Source organism: Gymnoscopelus microlampas (assembly GCF_963454915.1).
Source record: "Gymnoscopelus microlampas genome assembly, chromosome: 3".
Classification (NCBI taxonomy): Eukaryota; Metazoa; Chordata; class Actinopteri; order Myctophiformes; family Myctophidae; genus Gymnoscopelus; species Gymnoscopelus microlampas.
Genome location: NC_139940.1, coordinates 53,297,061 through 53,319,128, shown reverse-complemented (window position 1 = coordinate 53,319,128; position 22,068 = coordinate 53,297,061). Strand labels below are relative to the sequence as shown.

The window sequence follows — 22,068 nt, the reverse complement described above, 5'->3', positions numbered from 1 at the left end:
TCGCTTATAATAAGCCGACATGGCAACACTGCTTCAGCTGTGTAGAGTTAAGGGAAAACAACACTTCCGGTGGAGGACTTCAAAGTAAGACGCAAATTTGTGTGCGTGTGCGTGCGTGCGTGTGAGTATGTGTGTTTGTTTGTTTGTTTGTTTGTTTGTTTGTTTGTTTGTTTGTTTGTGTGTTTGTTTGTTTGTTTGTTTGTTTATTCATTTAAATAAACAACATACATCATCATACTGACTGTAGCGAAACAAAAAAACAAAAACATGGTCGATAAAGTGGCCATTCAAAACATTGGTCTCATTCGATGAATTGAATACACAGGAAAATGAGACTGGAAAATGCCAAAACGTCGAGAGAACATTTCATACAAAGTAAACTTAATGAGCTTCACATCAAAATAGAATAAAAATATGCCTGTGCAAACAACAGATACAGTAGAGTACACACACACACACACACACACACACACACACACACACACACACACACACACACACACACACACACACACACACACACACACACACACACACACACACACACACACACACAGTCACACACATAAAAGCATTTAGATATTCCATCCATCCACACATTCACATGGTCAGCATTTATGATCCCCTTGCCACAACTCGTGTGTGTGTGTGTGTGTGTGTGTGTGTGTGTGTGTGTGTGTGTGTGTGTGTGTGTGTGTGTGTGTGTGTGTGTGTGTGTGTGTGTGTGTGTGCGCGCGCGCGCGCGCTCGCGTGTGCGTGTGCAGAGAGACAGAGGAGGGGTTTCCTAGCATGGCTGTGTCAATTTATCATGCTTATTATTTAGTTATAATGTGCAAGGGAATGTGTTTATTGGGTGTAATGTGTCATGGGGTTTATGTGCCCTGTGTAGTTGTTATAAATGTGTATTTGTCACACACCACTGCACTACAGTAGTAGTTGTTGAGAAGAGGCCTCCCTTCTCCACTTCATCATTTTTACTTTGGTTGGACACATATTATTAATGTTATACATAAAAGAGATTCCTATTGCCAGAAGCTTTCTTCATACCAGCGGTTGTTGCATTGCTCTCAGAAGAGGGATGACATCAGTCAAGGAGAACACCACTCCCTTCAGTGTCTTCATCAGCACTGGTGTACTCAAGTACTGTACAAATTTGGGGAATTTCGACTTTACTTGAGTATTTTCAATTTTCTGTAGGCTACTTTTACTTCTACTCCACTACATCTCACAGGCAAATATTGTACTTTTACTCCATTACAATTATATGAAAACTTTAGTTACTAGTTACAAGAATATTTTGATGCCAACAGTTTTGTACTTTTACTCAAGTAAATGTTGAATATACCAGACTTTTACTTGTAACAGAGTATTTCTTCATTATGGTATTAATACTTTTACTCAAGTAAAACATGTGAGTACTCCTTCCACCACTTGAGTGTACACAGACTACACACAGTCAGACACTCACCGACCACAGTAACGGCGCTGTCCAAGATGCAGCAAGAGCAGCTGACGGGCAGTAGCCTACTGACAACTCTGTGTTGGGAAACACACTGCAGACCTCTGAGCTCTAAGAGGAGCCGCCATGTTTAGTTTATGTTTGGTTTAGTTTATTTCAGTCAATGTTGTGGTAAAGTAATAGGTAAAAAAAGAAAACAGTTTATCAAGAAAAGATAACCACATTTCTGACCAAAAAGGTATAGGCTGAAGCATTGCTTATTACGCCTATCCTTTTACAAAACAAAGAAAAATGAAAGTCAAAATGGAGACAAAAAAAAACGAAACAAAAAACAACCAAAAGAAAAAGAAGAAACAAGGTACAAGGACATGACACTTTTCTGTACATGTACGTTTGCTGTACTGTACAAGTATATCTCTGCTGTCCGGCAGGAACCAGCTAACTCCAAAATGTTCATTTTTCAATGAAATGAAAAAAAGTGGAGTTTTGTTCATCATTGATAAGAACAGCTGAATGGAACTCCAAGTTCACAATGAGGTTGGAGGTCAAAAGGGGGTGGAGCTTGGAGTCAGCAAAATGCTATAATAAATAAAATCCAACAGAAGGCATGCCTTTTATGTTTTCTTAACAATTATCTATCATCTTGTTTTTAATCATTTGAATATTTTTAATGAGCTACACAATTTCCGATCTCAAGGCTGTTCCACAGAGTTACTCCTGAGAATGTTGTACATCTTTGTTTTGCATTTGTTCTAGTTTTTTCTTTTGATTAAATGCATGTACCCCCGAGATAATATTTTGTTTGTCTTTTATGAAACATCTTCTGGATGATCTTCTGGAGGAGCCGCCATCAGAGCCTCACTCAAACCCGGAGGTTTACTGGCCATCCTATGTGGGCCTCGTCGTTCAGCTTCCATTGCTGCTGGCAGTGCCACGCAGTGGTGGAAAGTGACTAAGTACATTTACTCAAGTACTGTACAATTTTGAGGTATTTGTACTTTACTTTAGTATTTCCAATTTCCAGTAAAGGCTACTTTTACTTCTACTCCACTACATCTCAGAGGCAAACATTTTACTTTTACTCCACTACAATTATTTGAAAACCTTAGTTAGTTTGTAGATTTTGATTATTATTACAAAACATACATTAACCACTTCAGCCCTATATACATTTCGGCCATTTGAAAATAGCCGATCTACAAGCTCACAATGTGTCGCAAAGCGACACATTGTGAGCTTGCAAATCCGCTATTCTCAAAAGATTTGAATACATTTGAAAACTTGAAATGGGACATTCTGCATAATGAGTACTTTTACTTTTGGTGCTTTAAGTACATTTTCATGCCAATACTTCTGTACTTTTACTCAAGTACATTTTGAATTCAGGACGTTTAATTACGTGTAACAGAGTATTTCTATATTTCAGTATTGATACTTTAGTTTTACTTAAGTAAAACATTTGAGTACTTTTTTCCACTACTGGTGCCAAGGGTCCCTGACAGCCACCCCTCCGTGCTGCTCAGTCAGTTGCACCAGCGGAGCACCACCTCTCTAGGTCCTAGAGGACATGCCAAGTTCTGTTGGTACTACAGAGAAGGGCCTAATAGCGTCTAACCACGCCCAGGTTGAAATAGCGGCTCAACTCGACGGCTGGCCCGACAGCCAAATGGACGCTTACCTTGGCATTGGAACTGAACTATGCTGCTATGGGCACTTGGGAACAGCAAATTGACCGGCCTTGCCTTCGAGGATGAAGCCAGGGAACAACTGACTGCTAGACAGAGAGGAGAAAAGGAGAGCATTGGAGCCTGTGTCGCAGCACTAATTCAATGTAGTTATCGCACCGTCCCGTGTCATATCCAGGAACAGTTGGTGCTAAAGGCCTTTATTCAAGGACTCTGTACTAAGCGTCTTGGGGATCGTATTTGTGTTCCCATGCTCCCAGACATTTCACAATGCCCTGAAAGAAGCGGAATGCTACCCAGTAGGTCATTTGTTAATTGACACACGCACGCACGCACGCACTCATGCACGCACGTACGCACGCACTCACGCACGCACGCACACACACACACACACACACACACACACACACACACACACACACACACACACACACACACACGCGCGCATCACTATAATACCCCCAACATACAAATGAAGTGAAGGTCAATCTGTTATTTTCTGATGCCATTCTGGCCACAAATTCACAAGGTAAGCGATTCTTCTTGCGTTGCCATGTGCCTCTCCTCTCTCGCGTATGGTCCCGCCAATGCAAATGTCGCCAGAGCGAGTGGTTTTAACTTTTGCTGGGAGCAGTCAGTCCCAGGATTGAGCTGGCACTAACCAGAAGCAGTGGTGGGAAAAGTACTCGCATTCTTTACTTTAAGTAAAAGTATCAATATAGTATCAATACAAGTCCCGAATTCAAAATTGACTTGAGTAAAAGTACAAAAGTATTGGTATCAAAATGAACTTAAAGTAGGCCTACCAAAAGTATAAAGTACTCATTATGCAGAATGTCCCATTTCAACAAGTTTTAAAATGTATACAAATCTTTTGAAAATAGCAGATCTACAAGCTCACAATGCGTCGACGCATTGTGAGCTTGTAGATCGGCTATTTTCGAATGGCAGAAATGTATATAGGGCTGAAGTTGTTGATGTGTGTTTTCTAATAATCAAAATCTACAAAGTAACTAGTAACTAAAGTTTTCAAATAATTGTAGTGGAGTAAAAGTACAACATTTGCCTTTGAGATGTAGTGGAGTAGAAGTAAAAGTACTGAAAATTGGAAATACTCCAGTAAAGTAAAAGTACTGAAAATTGGAAATACTCCAGTAAAGTAAAAGTACCTCAGAATTGTACTTAAGTACAGTACTTCAGTAAATGTAGCCTACTTAGTTACTTTACACCACTGGCTGGCACTAACTATAGAAGGGTGCTCATAACTCCACCTGCAAATCCACCGCAAATTGCCTACTGACTCTCTCTACCCATACTACTTGTTACCCACCAGGCTTCCAATGCTCCTGCCAACATCAGACAAACAGAGTCGGGGAATGATGACACAGACGGTGAGGAGCATGTCTCTAGTTCTCCCCCACTAGTCACAAGAGATGCCGCGAAGGCAGAAGAAAGGCCATTGACTCACTGTCCCTTGTGTGGTCAACAACCAACATGCAGGTGCTTGAGTGATGGGGAGCCATGGTGGACATTCCGGGGCTTGCCTGCACATGGGCTCTGAGACAATAGCCATCCAATGTCGCAGCGGACAGAGAGCAAATAATATTGACATTCCTCTGCAGGCACAGCCTGCGTGCTCATGCACAACCATAGTCAGATAAGGCGCCATTAGACAAGTTCAACCAGCCGCCCAGAGGGTCATGCTGGACAATGTGGGGTCCATACAGCCATAGGTTTGATTGCACAAAGCATCGCCCAGCCGCTGGGCTGGTATAAAGCTGGCATAGAGATTTGCATCCCGAAGCTTTACCAGCAGAGCAAGGAAGGCCTCTCTTCCACACAGAGCCACCAGCTACGGTACCTGATGGAACAATCGCTCGACGTCTTCGCTGCCTGCGACAAGGACTGCACCCAGACCAAGCCGGTCAAACATAAGATCGACACAAGGGTTCTCCCCGTGTCGGACTCATGTTCACCCACGTGGCTGAGGTAATCAAAACCCTCCAACAGTCCCAGGGTTATTGCATTGATAATAATATTAATAATAATAATAAACTTTATTTGTATAGCACCTTTCATGACATGAATTCCAGCTCAAATTGCTTTACAGAGCAAGCATAAAACAACATTAAAATAAAAGCAAAAAAGACAGTGAGTCAGGCAAAACAGTGAGGACATGAATAACAACACAGATATTTAAAAATCAACTAAAAGCAAGAGTGAAGAAATAGGTCTTGAGCTGTGCTTTAAAACTATCCACAGCTATCCACAGCTATCCACGTGATGTGTCACGTCGCGACGTGCCGATCAATATGGTCAGGTTCTGGCACCCAGCATTGGTCGGGTTGTTATGTGGGTGAAATAAGCTCTCTTCTGCCCTATCTGCCTCTCTTGCACTGATCGAGCTCTCCCTCTCTAATCCCTCTCTCTCTCTCTCTCTCTCTCCCCCCTCTTAGTCTCTCTCTCTCTCCCTCTGTTCATATTGAGGCATAATAAATTTGCGCTGATGTCGGAGATCTCCTTATATATTGTGAGCTACATATCGACATATCAGAAACCGCTGCCTCACATCGCTGATTTGCACATGTCCATATTTTGGGCATATTTTGCGCACCCACCTGCCCGTCATTGTGAGCTTGTAGATCTGTTATTTAGAAAACTTGTGAAATCGAACATTCCGCGTAATGAGTACTTTTACTTTTGGTACTAAGTCCATTTTGTATTTCTATATTGCTGTATTGATACTTTTACTCAGGTGAAACATGTGAGTACTTCCTCCACCACTGGTACGTGCAGACGCACAGAAAAGAGGGATTTGGTCTCAGAGAGACCAACGGTCCTCTGGGTCTTAAGTCTGTTTTAAATAAATGACACAGTTGTGGCAGATCATCACAGGTCATCAGACAGTTCCAGAGAGACTAAATGCATCTTCACCTGTTTGATTTTATTCTAGGTGCAGTTAGGAGATCAATCCCTGATGATCTGAGCGTTCTGATTGTGAGCAGGCCAGAGATAAGAGACATAAAGATGCTCTGCTGGCTCCAGTGACACAAAAATGAAGATGATTTGTGAAATATCGCCCTCATGTGTTGAAAAGATGTAATGTCATTGTCTACTCATTGATTTACTAAGTCTTTTTACTGAGTGGTAGCTACGCCGACTCTATTTATGGAATGTGTTACTTATATATATTTATAAATTCACGAAACCTCTGTCTGTCTGTCTGTCTGTCTGTCTGTCTGTCTGTCTGTCTGTCTGTTTGTTTGTCTGTCTGTCTGTCCTGGACATGACTCAGGCACCATCGACCGATTGGGCCGATGACCCTGGGAGGTGTTTTGCCGATTAGGAACGCTGGGGACTCTCTTCACTGTGGACTATCAATAAAGGCAGAAAAAAGCCTCCAAAAATATCTAAAGAAAGAAAGAAATAATTAGTAATTGGTGGTTGCAGTAGCAGAGGTAATAACAGAATGATGAATTGAGTATAATGGACCACAATGGAAACAAGCCCCTGGGGCTTTTCATGTTATCCTTTTAGCTTTGACTGTACTACTTATACCTTTAATAATCTTGTTAATAAAGTATTCAATCAATCAATCAATCAATCAATCAATCAATAGAAGTCTACAGGTGGTGGTGGTAGTAGCATCAGCACTCATTAGTAGTAATAGAGTCATATAGTAGCTTTGTTGTAGCAGTAGAATTAGTAGTAGGTGGTCCCTATTATACTTTTAATTTAATTTCTAAGATTATTAATTAGATGATTTATTTCATACATGTGGTCTGAAAGCAGTTCTAATTCTAAATGTGTTCACACAATAAGAACACATTGATTAATCCACACATTTTGCTTAACACATTTGAATGCAGGGTTTCTAATTTGTGAATGTTTAGTGAATGGGGCCAAATGAGTTATGGCCATCTAAGGTTTTGATGTTGCCCCTTATTTCAAGGGGATGGTGGGGGGATGGTACATTCCTATGACTGGGTCATCCCCCGCAGTAGCCTGATTTATGCATCGCTAATAGAAGACCATGCTGTAAAACCCACTCCTCAGTGTGCCCGTCACCTGCCATGTCCCTGGTGTCCGCCCGACGGCAGCGGTACTTTGCCTCAGAATAGGTTCTATGCACAGCATCCATATTGGAAAGAAATTGGGCCTCTTCCTTACTTCCTTCAAAGGTGTTACCAATGATACTAATGAAGGCTCTGTTCCATGTAGTGTAGCACAGTGGTTCTAAAACCTTTTTAATTTTAAGTGCCCCCATAACTCTGACAGTGTACAAACATTTCCAATTTTACAAAAAAATGTTACGTTGGTTCCATTTCCATTTTACTAAAACAAGAACAAACTAAATGCAACAAAAATAATGAATTAAATAAATGAAAAGGGTAATCGAAAAAACACGGCCCCCTCACGTATTAGGAGGGCAGTATGAGTCACCAGAACCAAGGACAGGTGTTTTTGATAAATCTAACATGGTTAAAATTGAGTTTGAAGTTATAATGGGTTTGTATAGAAAGGGGGCGTGTCTGATAAAAATGAATATCAAATATCTAAATACTTTTGTTTTCCTTTTTATTTCTGATTTTCTCACAACTGTGCCTACAACTGTCCTGGGGAATGAGGGTGGGGGGAGGGTGGGATAGGGGTATGTGGTATTGTACTGTTTGTCTTTGTAATACAATTTGATATGTATATGCGCAGTATGCTTGCCCTTGGGCCTTGTACTTATAAAAACCAATAAAAAGATCTTGAAAAGAAATATCTAAATACTGAATTAAGCACCTTAAAAACTGTCTGGGGGGCTCACAAAAGCCTGAGTAGACGATAAAATGATTTTGAAAGTGAAATATCCCTTTAAGTACTAAATGTTGTACTTAAAGGAGTTAAAAGTACTTTTTCCACCACTGCTCCTGCCTACAGAGCTCCTCCGTACGAAAGCTCACCTCAAAGCACCATAGTGCTGTTTGAGGTACGTGAGTGGTGGCTTGATCATATCATCATGGACCCGGTAGGACCTACACAAGTATGGGACACTCCTCAGTCCTCACCCTTATCCTCATCCTTATCCAAACAACCACACCTATTTGTAGTGGCGCTATCTTTTTATCAGTCCCCACACTTCTAAACACTTCAGCAACTGCAAAGGTGTGGTTATATGTTGTATTTCATGTTTCGCTGGTTTTTATCTTTATCATCATCAACATCATCACTTTCACTTCCACCATTATCGGGAAGGAAAGCAGTGGTCCCATTATCATAATCATCATCAATGCTGTTATCACTTTCTGTCAAGGGACAGGGAGAGGCTTGTAAAGCAGCAACCTTTGCACTATAGCAGCACGTGTGCTGCTATAGTTCCTGAACCAAACCATGCTTCATTGCAGTTTGCCAGTAAGATCGTATAATGCACTATAGTCTGGACTGGAAGAGGGCACATTATCACTGAGAACTTGTTTGTTTAGGAATTGTTTTGGGAAATTATTTGGAACGAAAGCATTATATGTATCTAATTTATATATTTTTAATGGGGCCCGTGGCTGCTTGGGCCCCCAGGCAATTGCCTACGTACCTTTTCCTAAATGGTAAAGATCTCCCCCTGCCCAAACTTACTCACTAATCACTATGGTCTATAGATAGCACCACCAGGTAGCCAGAGGCTGTATACCTCTGGTGGTGACTACTACTACAGCTCATGTGACTCAGGCATTCAATGAAACATGCAGTCACCTAGTTCGGCATGACCCTAGGTCACCTTTTTTCGGAGACCAGTCGAGTCAAATAAAACTATGACGAAAAATATCTGTCGACTACCTTTTTACACTGATGAAAACGAAATAAAAACAGAATAAAAGCTAAGCTATGATGACTTAAACTATGACTAAATATACTGACAATTTCGTCAAGAAATAAAGACTCGACTAAAATGTTTGGGAGGGACTAGTGGAGAAGAGATCCAGTAGAACTAAGACAAGTCATCATGGGTGCGCGGCGGGTGTCACAGACAGAAAATATCAGCATGCAGCTAAGTGATAATCATTTCGACCCGCCAAAACCTTTTTTTTAGTCAACTGCAGATTTAGTCGACTAAAACTAGAGGTTTCAGGTGACTAAAATATGACTAAAACTAAACAGATTTAGTCCCAGCCAGGCCCCTAACAAGTAGGGGACGTCTGTAGTGCGTAGACATAATCCACATACTGTCCTTGGTAACTCTTCAGTGTGTGATTATGTGTTTTGGCTGCATCAGTCAGTTGTTGTCGTACAAACCTGTGACAGTGTATTGCTAAAGTTCATTAAGTAAAGTGACTAGAACAGCTTGTCTCTAGAGAATGTTGTTGAAGTCTAATAATAACAATAACACATCAGACATAATATAGAGGGTTTTACATTACATAAGCAGAACACATTTTTATTAAAGCAAAATAAATGAATGCTTAAAAAGAGTGACTAAAATCAGTTAAAAGTAGAACTGTAAAAACAACCATTTATTTTGTTCCAATAAACATTACAAAAACGAAACAGGCCTTTGAACGAGCCAATCAGAATAATGAGATACACGGGCAGTTTTTATATCAAAAGCAGATTGGTTGAATCACCCATTGTGTCTATTGGCTCTTTTCGACTACTAGGTCTGTGACTCTGCGTTGTTAAGGCAACGGTTTCTGTTTATGTCTGACATCAGTGTATGTTGTCCATGTCCACCCACACATTAGGCAATTTTAATAAGGATGAAGGGTAACCCAGAACCCAGAACCTTTTATATGCTACGTTCACTCTCCCCGGACCCCCCCCCCCCCCCCCCCCCGGCCCAATCTGTGAGGTGCCCAGTTCTCCTGGTACCAGCCTCACCAGTGTCTACTTCGTTCTGTGCAGTTCAACCCTAAGTTCAAGCTCAAAGTCCACATACACAAACACAGGCATATATATCATCAATACACTTAATTTCCACAGTGAACAGTAGAAAGTGTTTCAGAGCAGAATGAATGCCTTGCCACCAGTGGTGGAAAAAGTACTCACATTTCTTACGTAAGTACAGAATGTAGAAATACTTAAAGCACCAAAAGTAAAGTACCCATTATGCAGAATGTCCCCATTTCACAAGTTCAATGTGTATAAAAATCTTTTGAAAATAGCAGATCTACAAGCTACGACGCGTTGTGAGCTGAAATACTCCAGTAAAGTAAAAAAAAATACCTCAAAATTGTACTTCAGTAAATTTAGTTTCCACCACTGCTTGCCGCACAATGTACATATAGACCAATATTGCGCCAACTACGGTAGTAGCCTATGGTTCACATGACGCTCGTCTGTCACGAGCGTCATAGCAGAATTTCAACCTGGTTTTGGCACTTTCTCCATGTACAACCCGTACATCTAGATAAACGTTCAGATTTCAAATATAAACTGCTTACCCCATGGCCACGGATGTTACAATTTAGATCGGGTGGGTCTCAGTACCCGTGTCTTCCGTATTGTTCAATAAAAAGCATTTTAATCCGATCGGCGGACATTTTCTCATAGGGCTATAATGTATCAGAGTGCAATATACCTCCCAACCGATAGGGTCACGTAGTTGAAAGCATAGATACATTTCGGCGAAAATGGCCACCCATCGGATTAAAATGCTTTGTATTGAACAATACGGAAGATACGGGTACTTAGACCGACCCGATTTAAATTGTAACATCCATGGCCGTGGGGTAAGCACTTTATGTGTGAAATCTGAACCTTAATGTAGATGTGTACACAGGTTGTAAATAGTGAAAGTGCCAAAACCAGGTTGAAGCTCCACCATCCATGACTGTCATGATGACAGTCAATGTTTCAAGTCTAACTAATTATGTAATGTCATTATTCTTCAGTTCCATTCTGTTATTACTTATTATTGCCAGACCCAAGGGGTCGGCCTACAGGAGGCTTTGTCGGTCGGTCTGTCCCTCTTTTCCTCCAGGAGGCTTTGTCGGTCGGTCTGTCCCTCTTTTCCTCCAGTCTGTCCCTCTTTTCCTCTGCACACAAGTCATGCGAAGTCCGGCCATTCAGATTTCAACCACTAGGGGTCTGGCAGTACCAGGTCTCCTGGTTCCCTTGTATATGTGGGCCTAATCGTCTTTTCAACACTTATATGGAGAAGTTCTCAAAAGTTATTAAATTGTTTTAAAGCAACTGATATTGTCTAAATGTGGACTCATTGTAAATATGTCAAGGTTTCCATTGTGTTTTCCTTGCCTATAAGTGACATGATCTGTCATAAACCATAGAGCTATGTGTCATAAACAGCTTATATACCTCTATGCTGCTGTTAGCCAGATGTTTGAGAGGAAAGTTGTTGTTCTTCACGCTTCTTCTCCTTCTACAGCAGTTGGCATTCATCATTGATGCATCACCACCACCTTCTGTTTTCTTACGGATATTACATCCCACCAGTGGTGTAAAGTAACAAAGTGCATTTACTCAAGTACAATTTTGAGATTTTCTTTTTTTTTACTTTACTGGAGTATTTCCAATTTACCACTACATCTCAAAGGCAAACGTTGTACTTTTACTCCACTATAATTATTTGAAAACTATTTTCAGAAGATTTTTATGTATTTTGAAAACTTGAAAATGGGATATTCCGCACACTGAATACTTTTTACTTTTGGTACTTTAAGTATATTTTGATGCCAAAACTTTTATACTTTTACTTAAGTGAAATTAGAATATCAGACTTTTACTTTGATGTATTTTTTACAATGTTGTATTGATACTTTTACTTAAGTAAGAGTAAGAGTACTTTTTCCACCACTGATTATAACCGGGTCTGATTATAACCACACAAAATATTGTACTTCTCCCAGTGATGTTGGTTGTTCTCTGCGGTCTTCACATGTGTGCTTTAAGCAAAATAAAACCCATCACTCAACAATGCATGTATGTTTTTGTTAAAGTTGTCAGAACACATCAGTGTTAACATGACATTAATGGCCTTATAGCATTCCTTGAAATAATCTTTGTGTAACTTATAATACTTTCCATAGATTAGCACAGAGGAATAACATTGCCAAGTAACAGAGCATATCTATGGCAACAGTGGCATGGTACGAGCAATGCAGTAGAGAGCCTTCTAGCACAAGCCTGGTTATGCTTCATTTATCCCTGTTGTACAACACAGCAGGCTTCCCAAATAAGGCTATTAAAACACCAAGTTAACAGGGTTATTGTCATTATGTTCTTAAACTCTCAAGTTAATCTATAGTTTAAGAAGATATTAAGCTGTGAGATGCCTTTTCAGCAACAATATCTGTGAATTAGCTACTCAATGTGTACAAATAGTGCATGTATGACATGAGAACCATTTTCACCCACAGGATAAACATTGTCATTCATTACAGTAAAGAGAAGACAACCATGTTAGGAAAAAATATGAACTGATGTCAGGATAGGATGACTGTGCAAACAGGATTGCCAGTGCTACATTACTCAGCAAATACTTCAAAACGACTGACTGAAAAACCCAGGCAAGAAGAATCTTGTTCAGGCTCATTGTGTTGCATGTTTTTATTTCACACCTCAACTATTAGTGGTACGAACGAACCTCCCACTCTCAATTATAAAGAACAGATATTTAAAACAATATACAAAAATCTACTTTGAAGCAAACATAAACAAAGACATAGAACCCTAGCAAACAACATTTTCAGGAGGCAAAACAAAATATGCCCCAAACCAGTGGTCCTCAAATGAGAGAATGGAGAATAAAAAAAATAACACAAATGTGGATATACAATAGAATTGTTATCTTTTGTAGTCATGCGAAATAAGAACATACTGTACATTTGCTGCCACTAAAATTCTTATGAGAATTGCAAAACTGAAATAAAACATAAAAAAAAAAAACTTTGAAAAAAGAAACTAAACCTTCCTTTGATGTCAAAGTTTGCCATTTTGCAAGGTTACACCTGACCACAAGGGTCTATAAGGTTGAGAAACACTGGTCAACTTCAGAACACGAAAGGCTCTGAACATAATGTAATCATAACTTGTATTTGTAAAGTTTGTTATGATCCAATAAGCTCTGCTGAAATAAAACAAAATACAGAAAATGTGAACTACTAACAATCAGTCACATTAGTTTCCAGCCAAACATTGGGAACCAATTCTCAGTGCAGTGATTCACTGATAGACATTTAGACTATCTCTAGAAAAAAAAAGACAAATAATAATGAATGTAAAGTTTGGAGAGTGTATTGCTGTAAGCATTCTACTGCCTTAACGATACAGTATCTTCATCATCAACCAATACTCTCACTTGAGATGTTTGGCATTTGTGTCGCACAGAACTAAAGTGATTTATACGGAAAAGAGGTGCTGTACTTTTATCAGTCCAAAAGAGTTTGTCAAGTCAAAAGGAGGCTAATCAAAAAAAAGTCAAGACTTTAAATAAAACAAATGAATTCTCAACCCTTAAAGGTATTTCTGAGGATATCAAGGAAAAAAACAAAAACAAAAGTCAAGACTTTAAAAACAAAAAAAAACAAATGATTAATCAACCCTTAATGATATCTCTAAAGATATCAATTATTTCCCCTAGCCCATTTATTTCCATATGCGTGTCGATGAAATTGTCGTTCCCGCATTTAGGGCAGCTTGGGTCGTTCAGCACCCATTGCTGCACACAAATGCGACAGCCAACAAAGTAGGCACAGCCTGGGTGCACCACTGGGTCCGTCATCACATCTGTAAGAGTCATAATAATTGTAGATCAGAAAAAATGTAAGTATTTCATGTCAAGTTTTAGCACAATCCACAGTACAGAACAGAGCTCCATACGCGGCCCACAGAGAAAACATAAAAAATTGTTTTTTTTATCAAACCCACTCCAGCTTACTGATGAATTCATACATTTGGTCATAATTATTACATAATCACCTGATTGCAATTTTTTAGATAAATCACAATTATTTTGCATAATCGTTTAAAAACGCCTTCTAAATCCTAACAGAACATTGCATTTTTATTCCAAGATTATTTATTTTTTAAAAGAATGTTGCTATATACGTATATATTTATAGCAACATCTAACATGTGACACAGATGCTGGCCCGGATTGAAAGGAATAAAGATGTATAGGTTGCAACAGGTCTAAATGGGATATTCTTTAGATTATATATTTATGTTATTTGCCCTGTGGAATTTTTGTTTAAGCCAAACAGAAATGTATGTTCCAATGTTCAATGCAAGTAAAATATCATTATTGTGACAGCCTAACATTAGGTGTGCCATATTGTACATTGTGCACATTTTGGGCCCCATATGAAAAACATCACAAAAAAATGTATATGTTGTCAAATGTAAAATGTTTGCGTAGCATGTGAAAAAGGCCTAGAAAAGAGCATACTTAATAATGTTGTATTCGAGTGAATCTCATCAATCAATGGTACATTTCTCACATGTATGTGTACATGTAAGCCTAGAATGGGTTCAATTTAAATCTGTTATTTCGATTAACTGTGAGTCCACATCTCAAACACTGCATAAAAAAAGAAGAAAAAAAAGAAGTGGTTGGCTGTCAGTGAATGTATCAGAGGAGACATGCATGCAGCCTCTGTCCTTCCCACAGATAACCGGGGGTTAGTTAGTTTGACACCGAACCATACAAAAACTAAAAAGTGTTATTTTCATTAACAGGATTTATGCAATAGATTTAGCTATGATTGTAGTTTGTAGATTACAAACCTGAGCATATGACACATTTAAATATGTCATGGAGGGAAGTGATCTGTGCCTCTGTGAGGCACACAGAGTAGACTTCGTTGTCGTCCTCTGCGTATTGTTCCGGGTTCCCGATAGCCTGGCTGATCAGAGCAGGAAGCCCTCCTGCTGTAAGCACTAGTTCCTCGGTCTTCACCTTGGCCTCCTCGTGTCCCAGACTGGAGGAATAAGGACATGTCAAACAAAATGTAAATAACTCATGATAATAATAATAATAATAATAATAATAATAATAATAATAATAATAATAATAAACTTTTCTTGATACAACTACAATGTACAATAAAAGAAAAAACATTACAATAATTCAGTAATGCAATAAAACAATACATGACAATAGACAAGGCAATAGGCTCTATGCACAGCAGCCATATTGGGAATGAATTGGGCCCCTTCCTTACTTCCGTCACAGGTGTTACCAATAATACTAATTAAGGCTCTGTTCCATTTAGTGTGGCATAGTGGTTGTCTTATTTTCAAGGACCCCCATAACTCTGACGGTACGTTTTAACAGCGGGCGACTCTCGGGCGATGCCGGGCGACATCGTCCAAAAAGATAAAGAAAATCCATCTTTCATCGCCCCCCCGCCCACTTCGCCCAATCGCCAGTAGTTGCCGGCTCTCATAGACTTTCTTTATATTTTGGACGATGTCGCCCGAGAGTTGCCCGCTGTTAAAACGCACCGTGAGAGTGTACAAATGGAACCAAATGGGGGTCCATTTGGTTCCATTTGTACACTCTCAGAGTTACACACCCACCATAAGGGGCCATTTGGTATCCAAAATGGAGTGTTTCTAGTGAGCCAACATGCACGATATCAGCACCCTGACCAGAATGGAACAGAGCTTTCATTAGTATCATTGGTAACACCTGTGAAGGAATTAAGAAGAGGCCTAATTTCTTTCCAATATGGCTGCTGTGCATAGAGCCTATTAAACAAATAACATACAATGATCAGACATAAGTTAGAATTAGATGCACTATGCTGCCTTTTATAAAAATGAGTTTTTAAAAGTGATTTCAAACAAGTCTTCCGGCAGGCTATTCCTTAGTCTAGGGGCCTGATGGTGAAGGCCCGGTCACCCATAGTAACAACCAGTAGACCCGAATCATAGGACCTCAGGCTACGGACTGGCACATAGGGCTTGCCTTTAACATTTCCATTAGGTAGCTAGGTGCCAGACCATAGCCTCCTGACAACTGGTGCTGATGCTACATTGACTGTAGCCGCAAGCAACTTAGATGCTATAATGCTATATGGCGTCTAGAGTTGCAATACCAACCCTTGACAGCCCATTCATCCAAACAGCAAAGTCTATTTGTATTAAACAACTTTAAACTCACCAACATTGCAGATGTATGGAAAGCTTGGTTTATCTTCATTGTATCTGTCAAGTTTTTGTTTCATAAAAATCCACCGTAGACATTATGACCAACTTTGTCAATAAATGATCTGCAGGTGATTGATTTCTAAGTATCTGAGTTTGGAAGCGCTCGTCGGAAATCACTCGACGGTCCTGCGTACCACCTGATTCGAAATTGCACATAATGTAGGAGGCAGCGCTATTGAAAATGAGTGCTTCCAAACTCCAACACTCAGAAAAAGAATCACCTGCACAGAATTTATTGACAGAAAGTAGCTCATAACATGTCTACGGTGGAGTTTTATGAGACAAAAACTTGACGGATACAAAGAGGATAAACCAAGCTTTCCTTACAGCTGCAATGTTAGCGAGTTTAACGTTGTTTAATACAATCAGATAGGACTTTTGGGTTTGGATGAATGGGCTTTCAAGGGATTGGTATTGCAATTCTAGATGACAGACAGCATTATAGTATTTAAGTTGCTTGCGGCTACATAGACTGTTTGAATCATGAAAACTTACACAAAATGTGTTTTGGGGCGAGCGTTCCAGTTACAGAGAGTGAAACCTATGATGTGAACAGTCACTTGCACATTGTAAAACTGTAAAAAACAAATTGACAAAATGTTACTCATTCATCTGGTGTTAGCCCGGAAACCATTTGCAGGCAGGTGTGTGCCAGTCACAGGTGTATGTGACTGGCACCTGAGCATGGGTCCTGCAACTTTGACATCCGCCTTTGGTGCCGTAATCTATGGTTCCTGAGTGAAGCAAGGGGTCTTGGGTTGTTATCTTCCCTGTTGACCAGTCTCACAGAACGTGGTCCTAAGTTTGGAAATGGTAATAATACTGTCACTCTGCATAACGAAAGACCAGCTTCGACTTGCCCTATAGCACGGGCCTTATCCTGAAGGTACAAACGTGGCATCTTTCCATGGGGGCAGTGTTGCTGCTTGGAGCATACACAAACCCAACAAAGTTGCAGAACCCATGCTCAGGTGCCAGTCAACACCTGTGAGGCAGTCACACACCTCCCAGCAGGTGTGTGCTGGCATGTCGCTCAAAATAAGAGTGATTACCAACTGAAGCATATTGGGTGATTTTGGCAATTTCTTTGGAGACGCTACCCACATGTTTAGCTGTGTTGCTCATTCCACGAAGCCCGATCCTTACAAGCTGTACCTCGTTGTAAAGGTGACTAATCAACGATAAAAAATATTTAAAACACAATACCAATTGGTATTATTAAAGGGGGGATATAATCGACCGAAGTTAAAGGTAGGGTAAGTGATTTTCTTTGGTTAAAATAAGTGTTAAATAGCTCTATATTGGTTACATGTCGCCTTTCCGACATGTCGCCTTTCCGCCGTTAACTAACCCTATATCTAACCCTAACCGCACGCGGAAGCCACTAGTCGGAGTAGTGAGATGTCGGAATGCAGACATTACCCCCTCTATATTCTGATAGTACTCATTGCTATAGAGTGTTTGTTCAGTAAAAGGAGTCTCCTCGTCTCTCCAGCTCTTTATAAAACAGAAAATGCATTTTCGTTTCAGTTTGTTTCATTTCCAATTGTATCCAATCAGGATAGAGAACTCAATCAGGATATAGATTAAACAAGTGAAATTGGAAGTGATGACACTAAGAAATGAGCAGGCAAAATTGGAACTGGAACACTATAAAAATGAAGCTTAAAATGGGTACTTTCTCCTGATTGGCTGAGAGAAAAAAAAAGTCTCTCTCTCTCTCTCTCTCTCTCTCTCTCTCTCTCTCTCTCTCTCTCTCTCTCTCTCTCTCTCTCTCTCTCTCTCTCTCTCTCTCTCTCTCTCTCTCTCTCTCTCTCTCTCTCTCTCTCTCTCTCTCTCTCTCTCTCTCTCTCTCTCTCTCTCTCTCTCTCTCTCTCTCTATATATATATATATATATATATATTTTTTTTTTTTTTCCCCCTTCTACATTTTGGATAAAATAGCCAATTTTACATCGAGGTGCCCAGATATCCCTAGTGCCCCTGTATCCACCTGTACAGCAGTCGTCAACCGAAAATAGCAGATCTACAGGCTCACAACATGGTGTAGGAGTCCACGCACTGTGAGCTTGTACATCGGCCATTTGCAATCAGGGTCCACTCTGCTCTTAACTCGTAACAGCCTGCTGTCTAATCAAATACTCAGAGGGAGCACCTGCATGGCTCATAGCAATCAGCGCCCCTTGATTTGTTCCATATCTAGCCATGGATCACATGGCGGCCGTCATGAATGAACTTCAAAGTGGTGATAGCATGGTCTCCCTTGTTAGTCCGCTCATCTACATAAACGTTCAGATTTCAAATATAAAGTGCTTACCTCATGGCCACGGATGTTAAAATTATGTACGGGTCCTCAGAAGTGCCCGTATATCCTGTATTGTTCAATAAAAAGCATTTTAATCCAATCGGTGGCAATTTTCTCCGTATTTTCTCCATATACTTTCAACCCTATCGGTTGGGAGATGTAATTGCACTCATACGTTATAAATATGAGAAAATGACCACCAATCGGATTAAAATGGCTTTTATTGAACATTACGGAAAATATGGGTACTTCTGATGGCCCGTACATAATTGTAACATCCGATGCCATGGGGTAAGCACTTTATATTTGAAATCTGAACGTTAATGTAGATGTATGGGTCAAAAGGGGAGAAAGTGCAAACACTATTTTGAAGATCATCCAAGACGGTCGTCTTGTGATCCACGGCTACTGACTCAAATCAATCTGGGTCTGCGTCCCATGATTTGTTCCATATTATCCAACATTGCAGCTAAACAAACACACGATGCCATTCACAGCTAAACAGTACTCGAAAACACCGAATATTGATTCTATTAATTTCATCAATCTGTTGTTTTTACAGCAGACCGCGTTGCACTGGATGCACCTGACATAAGTTAATGGGACTTTTACCGTAGGCAGCAATGAAATACATTTAAAGATCAAATAATTTTACTTTTGGGTCAATTAATTAAAATTAAAATAGACCCCTTCTGTTGAGGGTGAACGTTTCGAATTTCTCCAATTATTAAATCCCCATTATTTCTCAATAATGACCTGCTCCCCATTGATGATCCCTTGCATAAACTAGGCTGTAGCTTTAGTTTTAAACACTGACTTACCACATGATTATAACTCTATATAAATGATATAGAGTTCGAGGACATGTAGTAGAGAATATAAACCAGGCGATCAGATGAGTTTGTTGAACGATCAACGTGCGGATGCAACTTCAGCGATGCCAGGTTTTGCGAGAGAGATAAGCAACCAGGTATATGAAAACAAGCCCAAAAGAAGCGACTAGGCAACAGCTATTTGGAAATAGCCGATCTACAAGCTCACAACGCGTGGCCCGTGAGCTTGTAGATCTGCTATTTGAAAAATAAAATAAAATAAAAACAGCATGAATTAAAGAAATTGTAAACATTACACACTCATCTTGTATGGGGGGTCCCTGGCTGGCACAAAATATTTTCAGGTGGGGGTCTGTGGACACATACATATTAATTTGGGGGTCATTGATCATGAAAATGTTTGAGAACCACTGGTTTAAACAAGTTAAAACAACATTAGGAATAAAGCCCAAATAAACAACTACACTTTAGAAACAAGCCAAAAAAACGCAACCCGCAACTAACCAATATTTACAAGCAACTTTACAGAAAAACAAGCGCAATGTCGCTTATAATAAGCAGACATGGCAACACTACATAGCTTCCGTCTGTGATCTGATCAAGCTAACAGACCAGCTTAGAGGTGAATTACCGCCACCTACTGGACTCGAGTATGGAACAGGAGAAATATTATGCAGAAAATCTAACTATAATTTGACTGACCTCTGTGGCCTCGGTTGGTTGGTTGGTCTGTATTCTCCTCACTGGCTGATTTTGCACACAGCCATTGCCCATTACCATCTGAACTTAACTGCGAAGCCCGTTTCTCAATTTCATCAAATCTCAGCTTTTTATTAGCCATTATGTGTCAAACAATGGGAGATGACGTTGCCAGGTTTCGCACGAGAAACAAGCAGCAAGGTCTGTACTTTCGCCTGCGCCCTTCACCGGGGCTTGGGTGCTCATATCCCCCTACGGGTATGGTCTAGTATTGAATAACTACATTAGTTTCTTTTACAAACTTAATATATCTTGCTTTCTGTTCCTCTCATCTTCTATTTTCTGTGTTTTCTCTTGTAATTATCTCTGAAATGGTGAGATGACTCATGTAATCTTGAGAGATCATCACACTGTCTCTGGATGGAACACTTGTAAATATAAAGTATATTATACAAAATGGAGAACGTTATATATGATTATAGTCTATTCAAATATATTATATTGAATAGACATTATTGTATATAATCTTTAATTACTATTGTTCTATACTTGTAACATGTATTTTATTTATTTTAAAGGAGCTACACCATGAATTTAAAAAATAATAATAATATTTGATATCATATTGTTTATGTCCCTCAAACGTTTTTCAAAAGGTTTGAGCCTAAATCAAGCCTCAGATATACTCATTCCAACTAACTTCTCTCTGGCTTATAAAGCACTTTCACCTGCAATACCACATTGTCCTGTTTGGCACGGGGCGCTATTGAGCCAGTTTGTATGCATGTCATGTCCTGGTTCTGTGTGGAAAAAGTAAAAAAAAAAAATAAGAAAAAATTAAAAAAAAAATTAAAATGAAAAAAATGTTTTTTTTTTTTTGTTTTTTTTTTGGTTAGAACTGAAAAACGGGAGGAATTGTTCCCAGACGTGACGTAGGGTGGGGGAACAAATCTGACGGACTGTTTTCAGACCAATTTAGATGAAAACCACAGATAGCCTATGAAAGCCTGCATGCTCGAAGTCGGGTATTTGTTGGAACAGAAGAGAGGTGGGGGAGACCAAAAACACACAAAAATGAAGAAAAAGTTAAAATTCATGGTGTAGACCCTTTAACATAAATACTATGCTAAAATGATAATGATATAATAATAACGCTCTCTGATGCAACATGTGAATGTGACCTACTGTCTACCACTGTATATAATTTCCTACCAGATGGATATACAGTAATATGTATTAAAAGACATAATTTGACATTTTTGTATTTATTAAGAAAAAAAGGTACAGATCTCCAAAGGTATAAAACATCTCAGAAGGAAGAGTAATTCCCCATGATTCCAAAAGGAGCTGAATTACGTTTCTAGGTGAAGGCAAATGGACATAAGCACCCAACGTAGGCTGGATTAACATTTATGGTGAGCAAAATGTTGGGCAAAAAGGCAAAATCTTAATCAGGGTGCTAATTAAACAAGTTTATGTGCTAGTGTCGTATCTAAGCAACCAGCAGAAAATAGGGTCCATATCCGGGGAGGGAATAAGTCACAGCTCAGAGTCTGAGGTTTTCCTTTCTCAACAGGCTCTATGCACAGCAGCCATATTGGAAAGAAATTGGGCCTCTTCTTACTTCCTTCACAGGTGTTACCAATGATTCTAATGAAGGCTCTGTTCCATTCTGGTCAGGGTGCTGATAACGTGCATGTTGGCTCACTAGAAACACTCGATTTTGGTTCCCAAATGGCCCCTTATGGTGGGTGTGCCACTCTGAGAGTTATGGGGGTCCTTGAAAATGAGACAACCACTAAATGGAACAGAGCCTTAATTAGTATTATTGGTAACACCTGTGAAGGAAGTAAGGAAGGGGCCCAACTCATTCCCAATATGGCTGCTGTGCATAGAGCCTATTCACTTTATTGTCAGAGTCTTCTAGCAACCACATAC

The 22,068-nt window shown here is 39.7% G+C and overlaps 1 protein-coding gene across 1 annotated transcript; it reads right to left on the bottom strand.

Moving 5' to 3' along the window:
* Positions 1-13,094: 13,094 nt before the first annotated feature.
* On the bottom strand, positions 13,095-19,508 carry LOC311041684 (uncharacterized protein). The gene is made up of 3 exons (XM_084052165.1): positions 19,420-19,508; positions 14,866-15,059; positions 13,095-13,866 (listed from the first exon to the last, which is right to left on the bottom strand). The coding sequence occupies exons 1-3, from the start codon at positions 19,422-19,424 to the stop codon at positions 13,676-13,678; spliced, it is 390 nt and encodes a 129-aa protein (XP_083908291.1). The 5' UTR covers positions 19,425-19,508; the 3' UTR covers positions 13,095-13,675.
* Between the last annotated feature and the right edge of the window lie 2,560 nt (positions 19,509-22,068).

What these genes read in the sequence shown, in the direction of transcription:
- LOC311041684 (XM_084052165.1), bottom strand. An exon ending in TAAATGTGTCATATGCTCAG is followed by an intron (nt 13,867 to 14,865) that starts GTTTGTAATCTA and finishes TGACTCTTACAG; the next exon opens with ATGTGATGACGGACCCAGTG.